The sequence below is a fragment of the Strix uralensis genome, chromosome 7 (genome assembly GCF_047716275.1).
Source record: "Strix uralensis isolate ZFMK-TIS-50842 chromosome 7, bStrUra1, whole genome shotgun sequence".
Lineage (NCBI taxonomy): Eukaryota > Metazoa > Chordata > Aves > Strigiformes > Strigidae > Strix > Strix uralensis.
Genome location: NC_133978.1, coordinates 23,709,001 through 23,729,426, shown reverse-complemented (window position 1 = coordinate 23,729,426; position 20,426 = coordinate 23,709,001). Strand labels below are relative to the sequence as shown.

The following is a 20,426-nucleotide window of genomic DNA, read 5'->3' as shown; positions in this document are numbered from 1 at the left end:
TAGTGAGTCCCAGAAATGGGCTAGTATCCAAGAGTTCAAGGAATCTGCAGGAAAAGCAGTTGCTGTTTTTAACTTCACTGAAAGGATTACACATGGAACAGTGAATAAATTGAAAATGCTATATAAATATTAATAAAAGAGAAAATACAGGTAATGGGGTTGACATTAATTTAGTAGGAAGGAGAATCTGTAAGCTTGAAGATGCAAAGAAATACTTCAGAGATGGCTATGGTGTTGGGGGTAGATCTTACAAGGTCGGCCACTATTAACCCTTCGAGCAGCAGCCAGGGTCCTGCCGGACCCGAACCTTCAGCATGCACATTTCCAGAGTGGACCCAGGGGCACCTCCGAACCAGCCGATGGAGATGCGGGGCTGCAGGGAGCAAGCACGCCGGGAGGCCGCCACCGGGCCCCCCTCACCGGGCCGCCGTCACCGGGTCCCCGCCGGGGCGGCTCAGCCTGCGGCCGCTTCTGCTCCAGGCGCGGCCACTCGCCCGCAGCTTCTCGGGTGCCCCCTATATCTATACGTACAGATCCACATGTATAGGGGGGCTCCCGAAGCGCTCCCCGCCTGGGGCGGCCGCAGAGGAGAGGCCGGAGGAGAGGCCGGCGCCCGGGGCCGCGGCGCGGAGGGGCTGCGGTGAAGGGGCGCTCCCCCCACCTGCCGCTCAGAGCGGGAGGAGGGAGCGGGGGGCGGAGCAGCTCCCGCCCCGGCCCCCGCCGCCGCCGCCGCCGCCGCCGTCGGAGGAAAAGCTGCCGCGGGTGGGAGCGGGCGGTGGGAGCGGGTGGGCGGGGAGCGGCCGCCACCCCCGCCCGCCCGCCCCTCCCTCTCCCCGCGGGCTGGGGGCGATGGCGCCGTGCCCACCCCCCGGCCGCCCGGGGAGCGCCGTGGGCGAGCCCGGCTGCTCCGGGGGAAGTTGAAGGCTGAGCCCCCCGGTGGGCCGCTCCGCCGGCTGCGAGGGGGCGGGCGGTGGCGGGTGCCCGAGGAGGAGCCCGAGCATCCCGGGCGGCGGGGAGAGCCGGCGGGCGGGCGGCGGGGCTTCATGGGCAGCTCAGGCCAGCATGGTCCTCGCCGTCAACGGCAGTCACCTCTACGGTAACCTCCGGCCCCTGGTCCTGGAGGACCCGCGGGCGCTGAGCGGCGGCAGGATGATCGCCGGCTCCTGGCCCCCGCGCAGCTTGGCGAAGCTCGGCCCGTCGCTCCCCCCGTCGGCGCTGCCCACGGCGAGCCCCCTCCCCGCCAACGACTCCCAGTGCGGGGAGCAGATCCTCAGCTACGGCAACGTGGAGAAAGTTGTCATCGGGGCCGTCCTGTCCCTCATCACCCTGCTGACCATCGCCGGCAACTGCCTGGTGGTCATCTCCGTCTGCTTCGTGAAGAAGCTGCGGCAGCCCTCCAACTATCTCATCGTCTCGCTGGCCCTGGCCGACCTCTCGGTGGCCCTGGCCGTCATGCCCTTCGTCAGCGTGACCGACCTCATCGGCGGCGAGTGGATCTTCGGGCGCCTCTTCTGCAACGTCTTCATCGCCATGGACGTCATGTGCTGCACGGCCTCCATCATGACTCTCTGCGTGATCAGCATCGACAGGTGAGACGCCCGGGGGGGACCGGCACCGCCCCGGGGACCGAGGGGGGCCGCCGGCGTGAGGGGCCCGCCGTGAGCCGGTCCACCGGGGGTCTCTTGCTTCCTCCGGGTCCCTCGGAAATGAGCTGCAGACATGCTAAAAGCAGGGAGGGAGGCGAGGGCGAGCCTCGCAGCAGCCTCTCCTGTTCGAAGGAGCCCGCCGGAGCCGTGCGCGCTGCCTCCCGCCCCCCAGCCCAGGTGCCGAGTTATCCCCCGGGAAACTGCTATCCTGACAGGGTCCAGGGTCGGAACAAAACCGGAGTCAGACTGTGGCTCTGTACAAGTCATGGGACATTCGCAGAGGCTTTAAAATTTGCAACACAGGTCTTTAAACTGCTTTATACCACAGCTAGATTTGAGCTGATGCTTCCGAAGCTGGTGACAGCATAACCTCACCGAGTTCAGTGGAGTTTTACCAGATCAGAGAAAGCGCAGGAATTACATCTTATTAGGGTTTTATCATTATTCTAGGACAATCCCAGAAGAGCTCCGTTTCAACTAACAGAACCATTTTGGACAAATAACGTTTTGTTTGAAGGAAAAATTGTTTTCCAGAATTTGCTGTTAAAAAAATTCTACTGCCCTCTTAAAAACCAAGCTATGCTTATTGACATTTAGCTTCTTCCAAAAGATACAGGCACTGGAGCATTAAGGAGGTGCATGCAGACTGCAGAAGAGGATCTCAGGCTTTCATTTCTGATGTTAAGGCCATAACTAAGTTCTCACATTTGCTCATGTCTAAGCTCTCCTCTGCAGAGGAAGGCTAACAGAGTCCTTTATTTCATGCAGGTCCCATTCTAAACTAAGTTACAGCTTGTAACTTCCCTCTTCAACAGCCTAAATCCCTTGCCAAGAACTTTAGTATCCAGAGGGAGACTGTTTTCATTACAACTTAACACAATTAATAGTAATTGAAAAACTTCCTAACCAGACTGTGGAAGTAGTTTATTAAATCCAATATCTGACAACAGTAGCCTTCACTGTCTACTTCAGAAAGTTTTTGGAAAGAACTCTGTATTAGGTGTCTGCAAAGAAACAGACTTTCAACAGGGTTTCCCACAATAACTGGAGGTTGTTTCCTGCTGAGGAATGTCATGTTATATTAATTTCAAAACTTTTTTTTTTGTATATGCATCCCCTGATCCAATGCTCTTTATTTTGTGACTTCTAGAATGGTTAGCAGTTACCTGAATGCTGCAGAGCATCTTGTAGTGATGAAATCCACTTATGGACTTTGACTGAGTGTCAAAGGGTGGGGTGTTTTTTTTTGTTTGTTTTGTTGCCTTGAAATTTGCTTTTAACTTAATTCCAGTATTGTAAGAAAATATGAATAGGCTTATCTACCTTCCCAGTGTTATTCTCGGTTTTCCTATCCTACCTATTTTTAAGATAGGTGATTTCATTTTTCCACTCTCTCCACCTAAAGTATTTCCATTCTTTGATTGTTCTTTATGTCCATCTCTGAGCTCTCCATCTCCATTTCTAATAGCCTTTTAAAGACAGGTTAACATATAATTATGTTTTCTTACCCAATGCTTTCTTACCCAAGTCAGGATGTGTGACTGGTTTCACACTGTAGCACTGAGTAATTTAGTTTTAATCTTTTTCATTTCTTAGCTTAACAGGTGACTGTTGTATGCTGAACAGGGGCTTTGACTGAACTAGTCACAGTGATGATTGCATCTCACGCTGTCTTCTCTTCATTCTCCCTCCACTCCCCTCTCCCTCCAAAGTGTCAACAAGAGATACAGCTATGTATTTAGAACAGAATATAACCTATTATGAATGACTGATCTTCATTAACAAGTGCTGGGTTAAACCAGAACTATTCTCTTGTCTCTGCATTCTTACTTCTATCACTGAATGTTGAACATGATCTTTTCATAATTCATTATACTGTTGTCTACTCCCTACTTGAAATCAAAGTTCTGTGAATTATGATGCTTTAACCTCTGTCACCCAAATTATATAGTTAAGATAGGTAATATAAATAAAAGGACACAAGCCAGCAATTCATTAGCAAAATGTCTCTACCACTTGACAATAAAGAATTAAGAAATCTCTATGATTTGTAATCCTATTTAAACTTAAATAATCTTACACTGTTTTAGCACTGCTCAGGCAGGCCAAAGATTACCTTGGGATGTTAGCTAATCTTTGAATAGTTAATATGTACAAAATACACAAACCAGGAAGAAATGATGAAAATTAAATGTTAATGATGAAATGTTGCCGGTGTAGCATTGATTTTAATGGTGCTACCTTACTGGCAGTTGTTCTTACACTTATGTAGTTAGGAAAGCCTTGAATGATCAGTAAGGGAGATTTCTCTCTGGAAAAATTAGTACCTCCAGATAAAGTGGTGTGTGTGGTGCAGGAGCTTGCAAATCACAGTGTATATAGTGCATTAGAGGGTCAGACCATTTTCACAAGGACATTTTTCCATGGGTTCGATGGAAACACTTGCATGTGTGGCAGGTGGAGAAGATCTTCAATGATACAGCCCTTATTATCTCAGTTCAAAGAATACAAGACGAACGAGGAAATCCAGAAGCAGGGAAGGAGTGAATGAAATTCACCGTCCTTCAACTTGGCCGCTATCCTTGGTGCCATTTAGATATGCTTAAGCCTTGTACCACAATTAGGTGTCCTGGGGTCACACAGGAGACGTTTGTTTAGGGAGAAGGGTTAAGATAAGGCAAAAAGGAACATTTTTGAAGAATAATTGTGAATTGCACTGCCACCTGGCTCTTCAGGACAGTTTAGGAAGCCTTTGTTGTAATTCAGTAAAGTCTTTCCTGAAGGAGAGATGAGGCTGTCGCAGGCAGTGCAGAGACAGCAAATAAATTGGATATTTTAAAATTTTCATTGTTAAACCTCTAGGTTCTTCTTGAAGCAGGTATGAGAATCAGTTGAAGGTAAATAGCTGAAAGAATGTTGCTACTGAATCAATCTTTTTTTTTTTTTTTTTTTAAAAAAAATAAGAGTTTGTTACAAACTGTTAGGCAAGGTTTGTAAGGAGAGGTAGTATCTTTTATTAGACAAATACAGCTGGTAAAAAAGAGGATTTGAGGCCCTTCCAAACAGGATAAAATGAGTAGATTGGAGAGGCTTTTTGATCTGTTTCCCTTGCACAAATATGTGCTACTCAGCTCATGCCACTGAGAGCCCTGAAATGCCAGCAGCTGGCAGGCCTATTGCACGCAGATATTTTGCTGCACAGCCCTTAGTGGCGGATGCATTTTTCAGCTGAATTTATCAGCTGAAAAGCTCTGAAAGGTGCACATTAGCATGGAGTCTACAAATGGGCTGGTTTCATTCTGTTGAAAAAAAACCGATCATTTTTTCCTAATCAGACACATCAAGCACTGCTTATACTTCTGAAGTTGCTTCTACTCTAAGTTGTATAAACATTAAGACTGCAAAGTAGATGTTAGCGTGCTATTATGGGGATCTCTAACTTTGTACAGGGTGCACAAGAAAGAAGATAGTCTGAAAAGGTAATTTTATTATCCACAAAGAACTAAATTTGTGGAGATTGTGGGATAATGTCCTTAATGGTACCAAGATTTGGACTATTATGCTTTTCTTCAGATTATATCTTCCCTTTTATTTCACAACATGAAAACCTTCACAGATCTTTATCAGGGTGAGCTGAGATAAGCATGTTATTTTTGAGGTATCTATCTTATTTAAGCCCCTGCTTTGGAAGAAGGCTATCTGCTTACAGGCAGGTCTGTCAGAACTAAAACAGATATGATGGAGAGACAAGAGTATTTCTACCTTTTCAAATTTCATAAGGATTAAACAGGCAAGACAGGTTGCTACCCAGATAATCGATATTACCTTCACTGTACTTGCCATCCATGACATGAGGGGTAGCTCTGGAGAAAGGCAGAAGTTACCGAGACTTCGGCAGGGTAATTGTGCCCCAGTGAATAGTAGCCTCCTTTAAGCATTTCTTATTAGTGTGTTTGTTGGTTTTTTTTTTTTTCTCCTAAGGCTCCACTTTTCTGGTTCTGAATTAACTAAATTATACCATATTTAGATTCTTTTATATTTAAGGGTGAGCAAACATTGGGAGTGAATTATGAGGGACGGATGTAATCCACATCTTAGTGGGTGAATGAACATATAAAGGGAATTAATTGAATTTAAACTGGTGGTGTTTGCATGCTGATTCATCATGTTCTTCTGACCCAAGACAGCTACAGAAATCCTGTTTTGGAGAGTATCCACTGGATAACTGCATGGGTAGCAATTTTTAATACAATTTAAAAATAGCTCTTTGGCTTAGAAAGTGATAAAGTAACATAACTACTCAGATACAGTTGATGAATTATAACACTTTCCCCACACCCACACAAGTAATGAAACACTTTTTGGGGAACTCTTCCAGTCTGTATCTTAGCCAACAATTCATGAGTATTCCAGACTTCCATTAAATTGATGAGGATTTAGAATTTGTATGCAAATGATACCAAAGTGGGCCTTTTTGTTGATCCTGACACAAGGATCCTATACACAAGGATCAGTTCTCTCTCCCTCTGTGTTTGGTATCTCTTGCCATACTCCAGGTAAGTATGAGCACTTAGAATATGTCAGTCCCTAAAAGCTCACCCATTTCCAGCATCCTTGGTGCGTGTCTGAGAACTGAAGGAGCCTACATCCAGAACTGATAACGTGACCTGAAAACCTTGCCAGTGATTTCTGAAGCCTAATGGACCTAAGAGTGCTGCGTGGCTTCCCGTTTGTTATGAAACTCTTCTGCCTTCAGGCCACGCCTGGAAAAGGCTGCAGTCTGTTCTGCCAGCCCTGCTCATTTCCTTCAGAAAATACATGTAGAATATATGTGTAGGAACAGATATGAAAAAGTCCTGTATGTAATACATTTTGAATCTAGAATAAATATAGGCACCCACCAGCAGTGCCCCCCCCCCCATGAGATTTTGTTCATTGTATATATTTACACAGAAATAACTGAGGAATCAGGAAAAACCTAAAAGGAACTGTAGGAAAAGTGTGTGATGGAGTTACTGCAATTAAGGTCTGTATTGCAGAAGAAAGTTTTGGGAACAATATGGCAGCTAATTCCTAACCACCACCACCACCCCAAGAGCCATTCTTTCCACTTTTCAGCCTGATAAACAACTGTATTCTTTCTGAGTCTGTAAATAACTTGTCTAGCTTATGAAAGATACAGACAGCATTAATACACTGAAGTGGAAAAAAATAGATTTGTTTTTATTTCTTTCCATGTAGTTTTTCTAATTTAGTCCACTTAAAGAATGTTCCTCAAGTTGTAGTTTCTTTTTGCAGAGAATTTCTTGCCAAACACTTCTGCAACCTCTGTTTTATTATTTACATTGAAAAGAGGTACAACATAATTTTTTGCTCCCAAATCCAGAGATGAAGAAGTTGAATTGGAAGTTGGATGCATTAAGTAGTATAAGGCAGTGCTATGTTTATCTCTCACTGAGAGCCAGCTCCAAAAGAGTAAACAAAGCCAGGGTGTTTTGCTGTACTAACATGATCACGCTTCTTTAGGTACCTTTCTGTGGCATCCTCAGGTGTCTTTTCACATGTCATGTAGACAGCCTGCAAGAGATGCAGTTACTTTTACACTGTAACCTGGTCTTGGCCATAGGAATTGTTTTGTTATGTCTTTGCAGAGACATTATGCTTCATGACTAGACTGCCAGATGCACAATAAGTAAGATGGGAGGTAGCAAATAAAAGATATTTTATCAAACAGATGAACTGTTTTGTGAAGACTTAACAACTCGGGAGTAAAGGGGGTTCTTCCACCACCATACTGAGTGGAAATTTCATCCCTCTGCAGTGGGAACAGGCATAAGACCTGAAGTTTGGTAGGTGTGTCTTGTGGCTGTATAGTAGAAGCTGACAAAGTTTGGGAAGCTAGAAGATGTTACAGAAGAAAATCTGTAGATTGATTATTTTACTGCTGTTATGTACTGGATGTGTTTAAGTAGAGTTACTCAAAGGAAGTCACGAAACGCGGAGATGCAAGGTAATCTAGAGGTGGCAGTGAAAAGGTTACTGCAGTAGTGTTCCAAGGTATGCATAAATGGGGAATTATAGTTCAGTCAGTACCAGGAGATTTTCAATCACACCACGTTTGTGTGAATGCCTTTTCTTGAAGTTGGATGTTGCATTTTTTCCCCCACATTTGAAACTATCTTCTGTTTGCTCCTACCAGTATTTAACACTGGTTAAGTTTTCAGAAGTGATTTTGGGGTCTCTAATTCTTGGGGGTTCATCCAGACATTTCAAAGGAGCCTGATAATCAGAGGTAAGGGAACATTAATTCACATTTCTGCCAGGCAGGGCTTTCTTTAGACAAAGACATTTAAAAAGTGATTTTTTCCCCATCAGGGTCACAAAAATAGTTTCTGTAAGCGAGCTTGGATTTGCTTCAAGATTCACAGGAAAAATACAATTCTAGAAACACTTCTAGCTTTTGAAGGGAGCTTTCCGCGATATCTCCTAATATAAATCACAAAAATGCAAATAGATATCATACTGGCATGATGGTGTAGTGTAACCTGTGTATGGTGGTATCAAACTATATTTTCCTAGAGTGTTTCTCTTGAACTGAATGAGTATCATAAAATGAAATCAAAGCATTTGTAGTCATTATACCGTGTGTGAAGCAAGATTGCTATATCACTTGCAGTATGCTCTCACAACCTTTTAGAGGAACAGAAATTAATCAAGGAATATTCTTTGAATTTTATGGAATTACTTTCTCTGAAACTTACTTATAAAAATCCCTGTAAATTATATACAGAGAATATCTTATTTCGTTAAAGAAATCTGGTATTACTTTTAATATTTTTGAGTTTGAAACATTTTACCGGAAACATTTGTGGCAACTTTTGAAAGAGAACATCCCATTTCATCTGCAGTTGATATTGTACACATGGCACCGTCTTTCAGCTACAAACACCTCTTCTTTCTTCTCTCTCCGTATATCACACAAAAGTCTGGTCCTTCCTCTATGGACTAGGAAATCTGAAGAAAGAGCTGGCCATTGTAGGTCTTGCATGAACATAAAAGAGCGTGAGAAACAGTTGAGTCTGCCAAGGTGTAGTTGTCATAGAAGAAAGACTGTGGAGCGAAATTACAAGTTCTGAGTGTACAGAGCACGAGCATCATAAAGCAATGTTCACTGCAGTTTTATCCTAATGGTCAGTACTGTTTGTAAGGTGGGGATAATTTCTTTCAGCTGGAAAGCTGACAAGTTTTACTGTATCATGTTGTACTGGATAGGCCATCTATTTCTAAAGGATTGATTCATAGTGTATCTATTTCTATGTATGCTGAAAACAGAAAAAACAGATTATTTTTTTTGAGCAAATTCTTACTACAAAGGTTAAGTTTTGTCCAAAGACTCCAGTAATTAAATATTTCATAGGGAAAATTCATTTCTATTCTGTTTGAACTGACATAACAAAATTAAAGAGTGCAGCAGCTTTGATTTTCTTCTTGTACCTTGCTGTTTACTCAGGAGGCTTTATATAGAACATCTAGATTATCTGGTACATATGGGTGGTTCTGTACATATTAGCATGTATGCAAATCATGTAGTGATTCACCTCTAACAGTAAACAAGTTTTTTGGGTAATGTAGAGACAAGAATGAAATTTCTCATAGTACCAGCTGTTCTAATAACATGCAGAACTGCAATGTGCAGGGAAATCAAGTCAGTATTGAGTATATTCTTTCCGTCTTTATCATGGCCTCTGCTATCAAATTGTGAGCTAGCACAAGAGACCTCTGATGGGGGTTAACATCATTGTGGACAGCTATTTCAATGCAAAATGGTCATGATTATTTAAAAAAGCCAACCCAAAACGCAAAAACAAGGAGGGACATTACAAAATTAACTTTTTTTAAAGTAAGGAGAAACCAGGGTGAAGTCTATTCTTAGAGGTACATTGTGTCTTGATGAAAAAGCTGGCAGCAAAGCTTTTTCCTGATATATATCAAGGAAATGGGTGTTTTTTTGGTACTGTCAAAAACTTGAAACCAAGTTTTTTAGCTTGTGGAAGCGTAAGTTAAAAATATAACCACAAGGAAAGTTGGTTATCCATTTTTGTTTACAGTATTTTATATTTCTTTAAGGAGACTGTGGGAAGTGGAGGTAGAGCCATATGAAGGGTAACACTTTTCTCACATTGGGACCTATTTGTCCCGCAGAGTGTAGCAGGTTGAGGAGCAAGCAGCAGCTTGCCACATATTAATGGTAGTGGAAAAACTGCTTAGGGATGAAGGGAGACTGGGCAGAGTTGTCTGTATCTCAGTTTGTTGTATCTTCACTGAGTTGGGTAAAATCAGAACTGGAAGCAAAGACTTGCCTGCAAGGGCACCATTTCTGTGGGAGAATTGTGTACAAACCTTTTTACTTCTAACTCACCGTGTGATGAGTTTTCTGTATTTAAACAGATCAAATTTCTAGTTTTCATTTAAACAAACTTTGACTTTTAGGGAGTCTTTTAGGGAGAGCTTGTTATTGGAGATCTAGGCAGACACATCATGAGGTCTCCTCCCAATAACCTGGCATGCAGCTGTGCCACTGTCACTCCCACTGAAGAATACTGATCAGTAACCTTGCCAGCATTGGAATCATCACTTCTCATCAGCCATACAAGTACCTGCCATCAGAAATATGGCCTATTGCTGCTGCAAGTTAAATTGAGCCGCAGATACAGACCTTTTTCTAAGTACATTATTTATAAACCATTTGCTTTTCATGAGAGATGTGTTAGAGACTAGGGACAATGTATTTCAATATACAGCTTACAGATCTCCAGAGAGGGACACAAAAGGTAAAGGCAAAAAAGCCAAGTCTGTTGTCAGTAGTGCCTGTTTACTAGTTAGAGAACTGCTCCCATAATAGAAAATGTAGGGATTTTTGAATCAAAGTATAGTAGCCTAGAAAATTTACTCTAGTAACAGGTATTTAGAAATTCACAATATCATAAAAATTAGAAGGTGGAAATGGAAGGCATGAGCACAGATAACAGAAGTATATGCTATTACCTAAAGTTATTGTAGAATTTGCAATGTAACTGTCATCATGAATACAAACCATGAAATTCTGTTGTGATTGTCATGAAATATTTCAGATACACAGTACCATTTGCCAGCATAATTTTCTGTAAGCAGTTCTCCATGTGGATTGTTAAATTTTGTTTATTTGCTGTAGAATTCAACATTTAATGAATAGTTGAAATACTAAATCCCTGAACAAAGTCAGAGTGTGTTGTCTGGCCACAAATTACTTGGAAAGATTTATACCCATGACCCAAAACAGCTGCTGACAAGATGCAAAGCTTTTCTTTAATCATCTAATAAGATGTTTTGATGCTAAAAATAGTACAGCTTTGGCTCTAAAGACTTAATTTTTGCATTGTTATGTACTGCAGTTTCCCTTTTACCTTAAGAGTCTGCATTCAGAGACCTACTTCTTAGCATAAGCAGTTTTAACAACAATACCAATTGTAGTCTCTCAAGAGTGTATTGTCCCATATTAAAAAGCTATTTTTGCTAAATGAGTTTGGTCCTTAGCAGAACACAATCTTCATTTTTTCAAAAATAACTGAAGTCAGAATAGCATAGTAAACTGCCTGTGAATTGAACAACACAAGAAGGAGCTTAACATTTCCAAAGCCTGTTACTTAACACGAAGCTTCTGCACTGCTGCCTAAGTGTTGAAATGAAGGGAACACCTTATCAAATATCCCAAACACCTGCAGTTTGCAGTGAGCTGCCTGAGATGTACAGAGGCTAGCTGTGATGATTCATCCCACCCTGATGCCAAAGTTCTGCTCCTAAATTCAAATGCATGTTTGAAGTTGTCAGCCTGGCAATGAGAACTGATATTATTGGAAGCTGTAGGCACAGCAATAAACCTTAGGTATTTTAGTCTTTATCCACACAAAGTTGATGCCACCACGTCTCAGAAGAACCTTAAGAGTTGCCAACTTGCTGCTGAGAAAAGCAAAGACATACTCACTGAGAGACGAGAAGAAGGGCTTCGTTCTACTGATCCCACTTATTTCACTGCTTTTATGTGTGGTATAGCATCTATAAAATGAACAGAGAAGAGATGTCTTGGATCCTTAATAATCTCCAAATCCTGCTATCTTTAAAGATTCTGGAGGAGGAGATGGTCTGTCATCAGCTGTATCGACTTCTGTTTTAACATAAAGGTATAACAGGGGAAAAGGTATATTCTGGGGAACAAAAAAAGGCGTTGTGAAAGAGTTGTGACCCACCCCCCAAACACTGAGCTAGACAAATGGTCATTTGTGAATAACCAGAAGTTGAATCTGGCCTCAAATTTTGTCACTCTGTGCAGAAAGCCCAGGGGAATAGGGCCAGACGCTCCCTTCTTGACAGGAGAAAAGCAAAAGGTTTATTCTGTAGATTGGATGTATTGTGTTTTCATGCCTGTGAAGTTGGTGGTAGCAGGTTGTGTTGTGTTGAAATTTGTTCTATATCTTAAAAATATTTAGTGTTGTAGATTTTGCATGATTTAAAAAAGGAGGAAAATTATGAAAGATGTTGCTGAAGAATATACTGTAGTGGAAACTTGTGGGCAGGTCCTTATTCAACAAGACAAAGAGGACATGTTATCCTGGCTAATCTCCTTTTTTCAGGTTTCCCATCTATTGATGTCTAAGCTTACTTGGAGCTGCCTTTGCAAAAGTAGACCTGGTGACATCTGAAATGGGGAGTACGGACTTCTGGATTTAGATTAAATGTTACTGAAGCAGCAAGGTGGAAAAAGCCAGCTACGTGGAACCGCAGCCTGACAGGTCTGGGCAAGACCCAGAAGGTTCGCAGTTCATTAGAGTGGAGGACGGGTTAGCTAGAAAGAAGTAGTGTCCATTTGGCCATTACTTTCTTCATTCCCAAACTTGCTCATAAAAATGAATAAATATTATGACAAATGAACTATTAAATACCGTGGTTATGAAGGGCTGAACATACAGTTTTACACACTGCAATTTGGGTTTTACAGTGGTTATTTTTCATCACTAGATGTTTCTCCCATTCAAACTTCTCCTTCAGTTAAAGGGCACCTGGGGCTGTGTATATAAGGATTCTGAGTGATTTCAAGGGGAAGAAATATTTGTAAAGTAATATTAAATTCCTACCAATTTTCTGTTTCCAGTTTGTAGAGGAGACCTTGATCTGACCAATTTATTTATTGAAATTAAATTACAAAATATCACTGAATGAGCCATTTTCTGAGGAAAATTACAGTAGGCAGGAGAACTACATGTGAAAGGAGAACTTGGGATCTGGTGTATAAGTATACTGTAAATAAATATGTTAGTTAAAATGAGTGCCAAGGAAATAAATGACATAGTTGAGAGATGTGGTAGCTACAGTAGACCTCACATTCATTGACATGAAAGAGATGGGACATGATAACCCCATTCTGTACCACATACTGAGCAGACAATATACAACTAAAATATCAAGAAATGGCAAATAGATAGCTATTTGCATAAGTTACAAGGAAGGAATCACCTCATTATCTTCTCATAAGTCCCTGTTCCAGAAGCTTCTGTTGGAAAGGACTGTGAATAGCAGTTTTCTGAAAGGTTCTTGAATTGAGGGTACACAATTTGATCTAACCTCCTGCCTTCCTTCCTTGATATCTTCCCTTCATGCTGTGCTCTCTCCAACCCACTGCCTCCCCTTCCAATACAGGATATAATTTCTTCCTATGAGAGGACCTATTCATATTAGGAAGCAAGACATGCTTTTACTACTGCAGGGGACAAGCAGCTCCAGAGTCTGCATCTTTAAAAAACTACTGGTATTGTTGGGGATCAGAATGGGACCTTCTCTTATCAAAATATTTTATGAAATCGAGATGATTTTGCTAGAATGTATTGTTTTAAAGTAACACAATTAGAGTTATTTTCTGGTGATGTCCTCTTTTGATGTTTCAGAACAAGCTATTCAGTTCATTTGCTTGTATGTGAAAAGCGGGGTTCAATGCACCATTGTGTTTATAACCAGTCAGTGCACGATAAAAAAAACTTTGGATTTTTCCTTCATAAAATTCAGAATGAAGGCCAATTTTAAAGCTTCCCTGAAACACAGCGTGGCTCTCTTAGTTCTTCACACAGCACTGCTAAATATCTGTCAGTATGTGACTTTGAACAGAGGTAGGTTATTCTTCTAGTGCTTTGACTAGAGTTGACATAGTTGCTAGTACTCTGGAAATTTATCACAAACTCCCTACCTCCTGTTTTGGGTAGTTTGGTTGTTTGGAGTTTTTTTTTAGTTGACTCAGCCTTACAAAAATTCTTTGCATTGCTTGCTGCTATTCTCAAGTAAAGCATCACTGATCTAAGTTAGGCAACCAGAATATATTGGTGTTTGAGAAGATACAGTGTTCTTTTTCATCTTGGACTTTTTTATGAAACAGAATTACTTAGATGCTTTGGTTGCTTCAGTACCTCAGTTACAACCCCAAAGTAGCCATTTCTCACTTTTATTCTGTTAGCAGGTTTTCTTCCTACTTTCAGACCTATTTGCATTGAGAGTTCCTTTGTGAGAGGACTACATTAGTGAAAAGTATAATTTTTGCTGAACTACAATGACGTTATTTAAAAAATATTTTGCAGGAAAGAAGACCCACAGTGCCCACTTTCTAGGAACAGTAGCTACCTGTGGCTGACATTTCCACAGGTAATATTGTAGAGAAACCCAAACTCTATGCAGACACTATACAAGATGCTTTGCACGTCCCAAAGTTTTAGAAATAAGACTTCTGATTAAACCTGCTTTAGACTTAGATTTTCCTGTGTATCTAACAGAGTTTATTGATATACTGTGGTTTTTTTCTTGCTGAGCTTGGGCAAAAAAGTAAAACTTGAGGTGAACATTTACAATTTTTACATACCTGATCCAGTGGAACATAGCAAAATCTTTGTGTGATTTTTGACAAATGCAGATACTCCTTCAGTCCCATACAGCTATGGACAAAGCCAAAAATGTCCAAGTAGATTAGTTCTGTATTGAGATTCACCCATAATGACTATATAGGTGTTCTTTACAAGGGCTCTTGCAAAGTTACTGTCATGGAGAAGCAAAGAGTTGAATTTGGACCAGGTCCTTCCAGTATTTTTCCTGTCTCTTCAGAGAGTGGAAGAGAAAGAAGGAGGAGGAGGGAAGAAGTAATTTAGAGGGGGTTGTTCCTTAAGTGCTTTATCTGGAGATATTATGTTTAAATTGTTTGTATTCAAGGAGGGAAGAGAGGGGACATAAATATCAGCACATTTAAACAGCTATTCCCTGAAGATACTTTGTTTTAATACAGTGGTATTATCAGTTCAATGGGCTGTGATTTTTCATTTCATTCATCACTTATACTGTGGAAGTTTCTGAAATGCCTCATTTAATTGCACTAAAGACATCAGTCATGATTTTCTACTTAAAGTTGTAGGAGGCTTTCATTTTGAAACACCATTATAACTTTCAAAATAATTCCTTTTAAGCTGATGTTTAGTGTCAATCCAAGTGTGACTCATGTAGTGAAGTTGGAGAAAATCACCTTAGCCATTTCTACTTTATGGGAGTCTGACGAGGGTTTTCTTTTTAAGAGAGACAGTTTTTCATAGCTCTGAAACCAAGCCCCCACACATTTTAGTTGAAGGTATCTTTTATCTTAACTCAAGCAACACGAAAAAACCTGGTTATGCAACTAGAGCACCAACCTTGGCTTATGATGACTCAGTGATCAGGGTCTATAGATTTATTTTATGGTTCTGGGCAGACCACTTAAGCTGCATCTAAAGTGACAGCCTGGTATGCTCAAGGCAAACCCTGATATTCAGGTTCCCTGATCACCCAGAGCAGAGCTCTCTGCAGCTCCCTGTGTGTTTAGTCTTTCTCCTGCAAAAAGCAAGGGGCACAGGAGGCCCAGGTCTTATGCCAGTATGGTGCCAGGGAACAGCTGGAGTGCTCAGCTGGGTGCAGGGACTTGCGAATTCTGCATTTTTGTGGTGTTGAACTGGACATCCCTGTACTGTTTTGGCAACCTCCTCCTCCTGAGAACCGTCTACAGGCCTGGTGTCCCATCCCAAATCTGAGTCTCCACCACTTGTCCTGAGAAACTCTCTAGGCTGTCTCAGCTGCATTGTCCTGAGTTTGTGTGAGTAGGAGGGGTTTTGGTAGTGGGGGAGGGGACTACAGCAGTGGCCCCTGTGAGAACCTTCTCAAAGCTCTCTTGGTTCCAAGTCGGACCTGCCTGTGGCCAAGGCTGAGCCAATTAGCAACAGTGACAGTGCCTCTGTGATAACGTATTTAAGAAGGGGAATCTGGGAGGAGGAGTTGGAGTTGGGAGGAGGGGTTGCAAGGAGGACATCTGTGCGAACACTGAGGTCAGTGGAAAAAAGGATAAGGGAGGGAGGTGCGCCAGAGCAGAGAATCCCCTGTATCCCATGGTGAGGCTGCCCCCCTGCCACTCCTGGAGGTCACCAGTGGAGCAGATGCCGACCTGCAGCCTGTGGAGGAACGCACGCTGGAGCAGGTGACTGCGCCTGAAGAAAGCCGGTACCCCATGGGAAGAAGCCCAGGCTGTGGTAATTCAGTGCTGGGAGGACTGCAACGTGTAGGGGTGACCCACATGCCTGTGGGAGTGACTGATGTCAGATTTGGTTTGTGGAGGACTGTCTCCCATGAGAGAGGGACCAGGCTGGAACAGGGGAAGAATGCCAGAAGTCACCCCCTCCCCCCCCCAGCGTGGAAGAAGTAGCAGAACCAACTGCACCCTGCACTGCTGGGGAGGGAGGAGGTAAGGATATCGTGAGCAAAGCTGAGCCTGGGAAGAAGGAAGGGGTGGGGGAAGGTGTTTTCAAGATGTGGTAATACTTCTCACGGTCCTACTCTATCTATTGAGTGTTGTTGTTGTTAATGTCTGTATTAAATTTATGTTCTTTTTTTATTTCCCCTAACGAGTCTGTCTTTTGCCCTTGACCATAATAGGTGAGTCATCCCTCCTGTACCTTATCTCAATTCCTGACCCTTTGTTTTACTTTCTCCTTCCCAGTGCTGGTAGGGAAGGGGGGAGTGAGCATCTGCCCGGTGCTCACTTTCCCTCTGAGCATAAACCACAACATGCATCCACCAAGGCACCCTCCCATGTGCATCTGCAGGCGCTTCACTACCCTCTCTGAAGGTCCTCCTAGAGTTTGCTCTCGTTTCAACTTGTTTGTAGCACATACATCCTGGGATCCACCTTGCTGCCAGATACAAAGGGGTCATCTGTTGTGTGTGTGGGTGTATGTGCCTGCACACACATAGGAGAAGAAGCTGGTAGACTGATACATTGGCCAAAATATAGACATAGATCCTGTGGGCTATCAGCCTGCCTCATTGCTCAGCTAAGGGATGTTTGTGCTGATGTCTGGCACAGTGCACAACTGAGAGAAAACACATTGCAATTTTTATTACAGCCTACCTGAATGCTTGCACAGAACAGGATGATCCCAAGACTGAGGCATGTCTGGTGGTTGTCTCCTGGCACGTCTCCTCTGGCCTGGCTGAAGCCAGCAGGCTGGCCTGGAATCATGAGTGTTCATCTTTGCCACAGGACACCACCAGTCAGGATATGGAAGGGTGAGAGATCTGAGCTCTGTTAATAAGTTGTGAGTTTGAGAACTAAGACCTTCTCTGAAGGCAGTAAGGGGGAAAAAAATTAGCATGTTAGAAGTACTGCAGACTGACAAAAAACTGAAATCTTCATTGGCTTTGAGAATACCTCTGGTGTGAGGGACAAGAGGTGTAAAATGGGGGGGAACCCAAAAGAGGAAAATTAGGATTTTCCAGTTCCTAATCTGCAAAATGTATTCTTTTCCATTCCTCTGTTTTCTTTTGTTCAGGAACTGCCTCTGTTTAACAGAGTAGGGATTTTATCTCAGCTGGTGTTTAAAGAAACCACATCTTTGCTTAAAGAGAAAGCATCAAATAAACCTTTCCGTGTCAGCAAATATCAACTGTATGGAGTGCTTCTGCCTGGGAAACTTGGGTTATTCTGATGAAATCCAACTCTCATGTATTTCTATACTGGTTAGCCCATAGGATCAAATTAAGTTCAGGGACTTGAACCTTACCTGCAGTTATATAGGTGGCTCAGGCCAATGAGCAAATTAATCATCTAAGGCTTTAGGTCCTCTAAACATACAGGCATTCAGCAAAAGATCATGGTTAATGCCTGTCTTCTGACAGAATGTAATTGCCAGGACAGGAGGTAGAATTGCTTGGGAGTAAGGATCAGAACATGGGATTAACTCCTCAGGAACTAAGGCCATCATAAAGATGACTTCTAGTGCTAAAGCATTCCTCCGCATTTTCTTTATTATAAATAATAAGGAATAGAGCTATGTCATTTCTCCTCCAGTGCCTTACCAGCATCCAGTGGTCCAGTCCTTCATCCAATCCATTCACTTGCTGTTTCAGATTCTCTAGACTGATAAAAGGAGAACAAACATAAGTAACTCCCAGTACATCTTTTTCTCTTTTTCTCTCTTTAGTCCTATGGAACACCATTAATCAATATTTCAAGTCAAGCCTCATCCCTTCTCAGTAGCTTTTGAACTATATGCATTCATGCCCAAGATCTCCTCTGCTGCTCCTCAAGCTCACTGCCAGCGCCACCTCCCTCCAGTCATGGCAAATCATTAACTTGTCATCCTCAGATTCATTTTCCCTTTTCACATTTAACGAGTTCTCCTCCACTTTACAAAAGGCCATATGAGATAAAACCTCTTTCCTAGCTTTCTTCCAACTTGAACTTGTTTACTGCACACCCAATCTCAAACAAACATCGCAACACAACCAGACAGAAAAAAATAAGAATGTGATTTTTCTTTTAATTCTTTTCTAGAACAAAGCTTTTCCTATCTTAGTCTTCTCAGATAGTATCAGAAGGCCAAAATATCTTCTTAGCCCCCTCAAAAAGAGGCCTGGCATCTTGTAATAACTTAATAAAATTAGATACAGCATCATACACATAAAGATGAAAAAACGGTCACATAAGACTCACATCAGTCTACATGTAATTAGATACTCAGGTACAACAGTTGATGTGATGCAAATACAGCACGTTTGTTCCTATGAATCGAAAATATTTTGGAATAATAAAAAGGCACTAGAGGTGGAATAAACTGAAATGTGAATTTTAAACAAAACAGTTTTCTGATATAAATCACCTTATTGAAATAGCAACAAACAGCCATTTTTGAAGATGTTTTGCTTTTCCTTTTTCTTCTTGATTGATAAAATGACTCAATAACTGGTGTAAATTATACCATAGGGTATGAAGCTGTAACAGTGTACAAGGGCCTGGCCTTCCGCACTTGTGAAACAGTTTGTGTGTATACTATGATGAATTCCATGAAGAATTTTTCAGTGAGGTGAGACATTGCTTAAAAAACCCAAGAAGCCCTTCTCTAGGGAATATTCCTGAAATGTTAGTAATATGTGTAGTGAATTGTACTTTATCCTGTATTTTGATTAATACATTTTTTTACTTTTGAAAAAGAAGAAAAAATTAGGAAGAGCCTTTTGAGTCTCTTCTAACTACTTCCATAAAAAAATTAAATGTAGAATAAAGGGAACTTGCAAATCTATGGGGAGGTGAAAGGGCAGAAGTGGGTAGTGTGTCCCCTGACACAATTATACATTTTCTTTTAGAAAAGCATGAAATTATTTTTTATTTTCCCTAAACCTTGCACATTGTAGAACATTATAAAGAAAAATGGATTCTTCCTATGTGTGACTTGCCCAGATTTAGAGAGCTTTTGAAGTGTTACATATTATCTATCAAGAAGTGGGGTGAGAAGCACTTTTGAGCTCTGTATATGATTAATCCTATTGCACTCAGTAAGCAAACCACACTTATATACAGGAAACCAGAGATGATGAAAACCACAAAGTTGGAGTTCAGACATTTTGAAAAAATTTAAAAATAGGAAGTCTTCCATTACAGTGTGCATCTCAATTCTAAATATTTGTTGCCAAAACCTTTTCAGTTTTCAAATGCATCTAGATTCTAGGAGGCTGGTGAAGGGTGGAGTGGGCTGAAATCCATTTCCCTTCTTACGTCTCCTACTTTTACATCATTGGTGAAGACAGAATAAAGGAAAATATACACGTACTGTTTTCTTCAAATAATAAGAGTGTTTAGTCTATAATATAAAATATTTATTTGGTAATTGCAAAGTATTGGCTAGAAAATACCTATTATCTAACATTCAGGCAGTGTTGCAAGATAAACATCAGCAACTACATGTTGGGACCTTTTCTTCCAAACAACATATTATTTGCAGTGGAAAACCAAAGGCTACCGCACTATTTTGTCAGGAAGCTAAGAACAAGGCAGTGACTGGTGACCAATACTTCGACAGTCACGCAGCAGGAAAATGAAAGGCAAAGGGTGAGAACAGGTAAAAAAAATTTGCCAAGGTCTGAAAGAAAAGAAGAATATGGTTTCAGAAATTATGACTAAAATAATAGAAGTTGAACAGAAACACATTACACAGCTCTTTCTAGCAATATAGTTTTTATGTATTTCTTAGAATGAGAGCAGAATACATCCCCCCATCTATGGTATGGATCAGCAGACAAAAATGAAGAGGGAAAAATGCAGAGCTAAGAGAGAAATAGAAACAAGGCAGGGCAAGAAAGTGAAGTAAAAATAGAATGAGTGAAATAAAAGAATGAAAAATGAGCTAAAATAAATAAGAA

General features: G+C 41.6%; 1 protein-coding gene across 2 annotated transcripts in view; it reads left to right on the top strand.

Annotated features, from left to right (window-relative positions):
• Window positions 1-914: 914 nt before the first annotated feature.
• HTR7 (5-hydroxytryptamine receptor 7) overlaps window positions 915-20,426 on the top strand; it is a 36,935-nt gene continuing 17,423 nt past the window's right edge. For both annotated transcript variants that reach the window (XM_074874015.1, XM_074874016.1), the window contains exon 1: window positions 915-1,589. In XM_074874015.1, coding sequence (XP_074730116.1) covers window positions 1,063-1,589 — 527 coding nt within the window. In that variant the 5' untranslated portion in view covers window positions 915-1,062. The remainder of the gene's footprint in view (window positions 1,590-20,426) is intronic.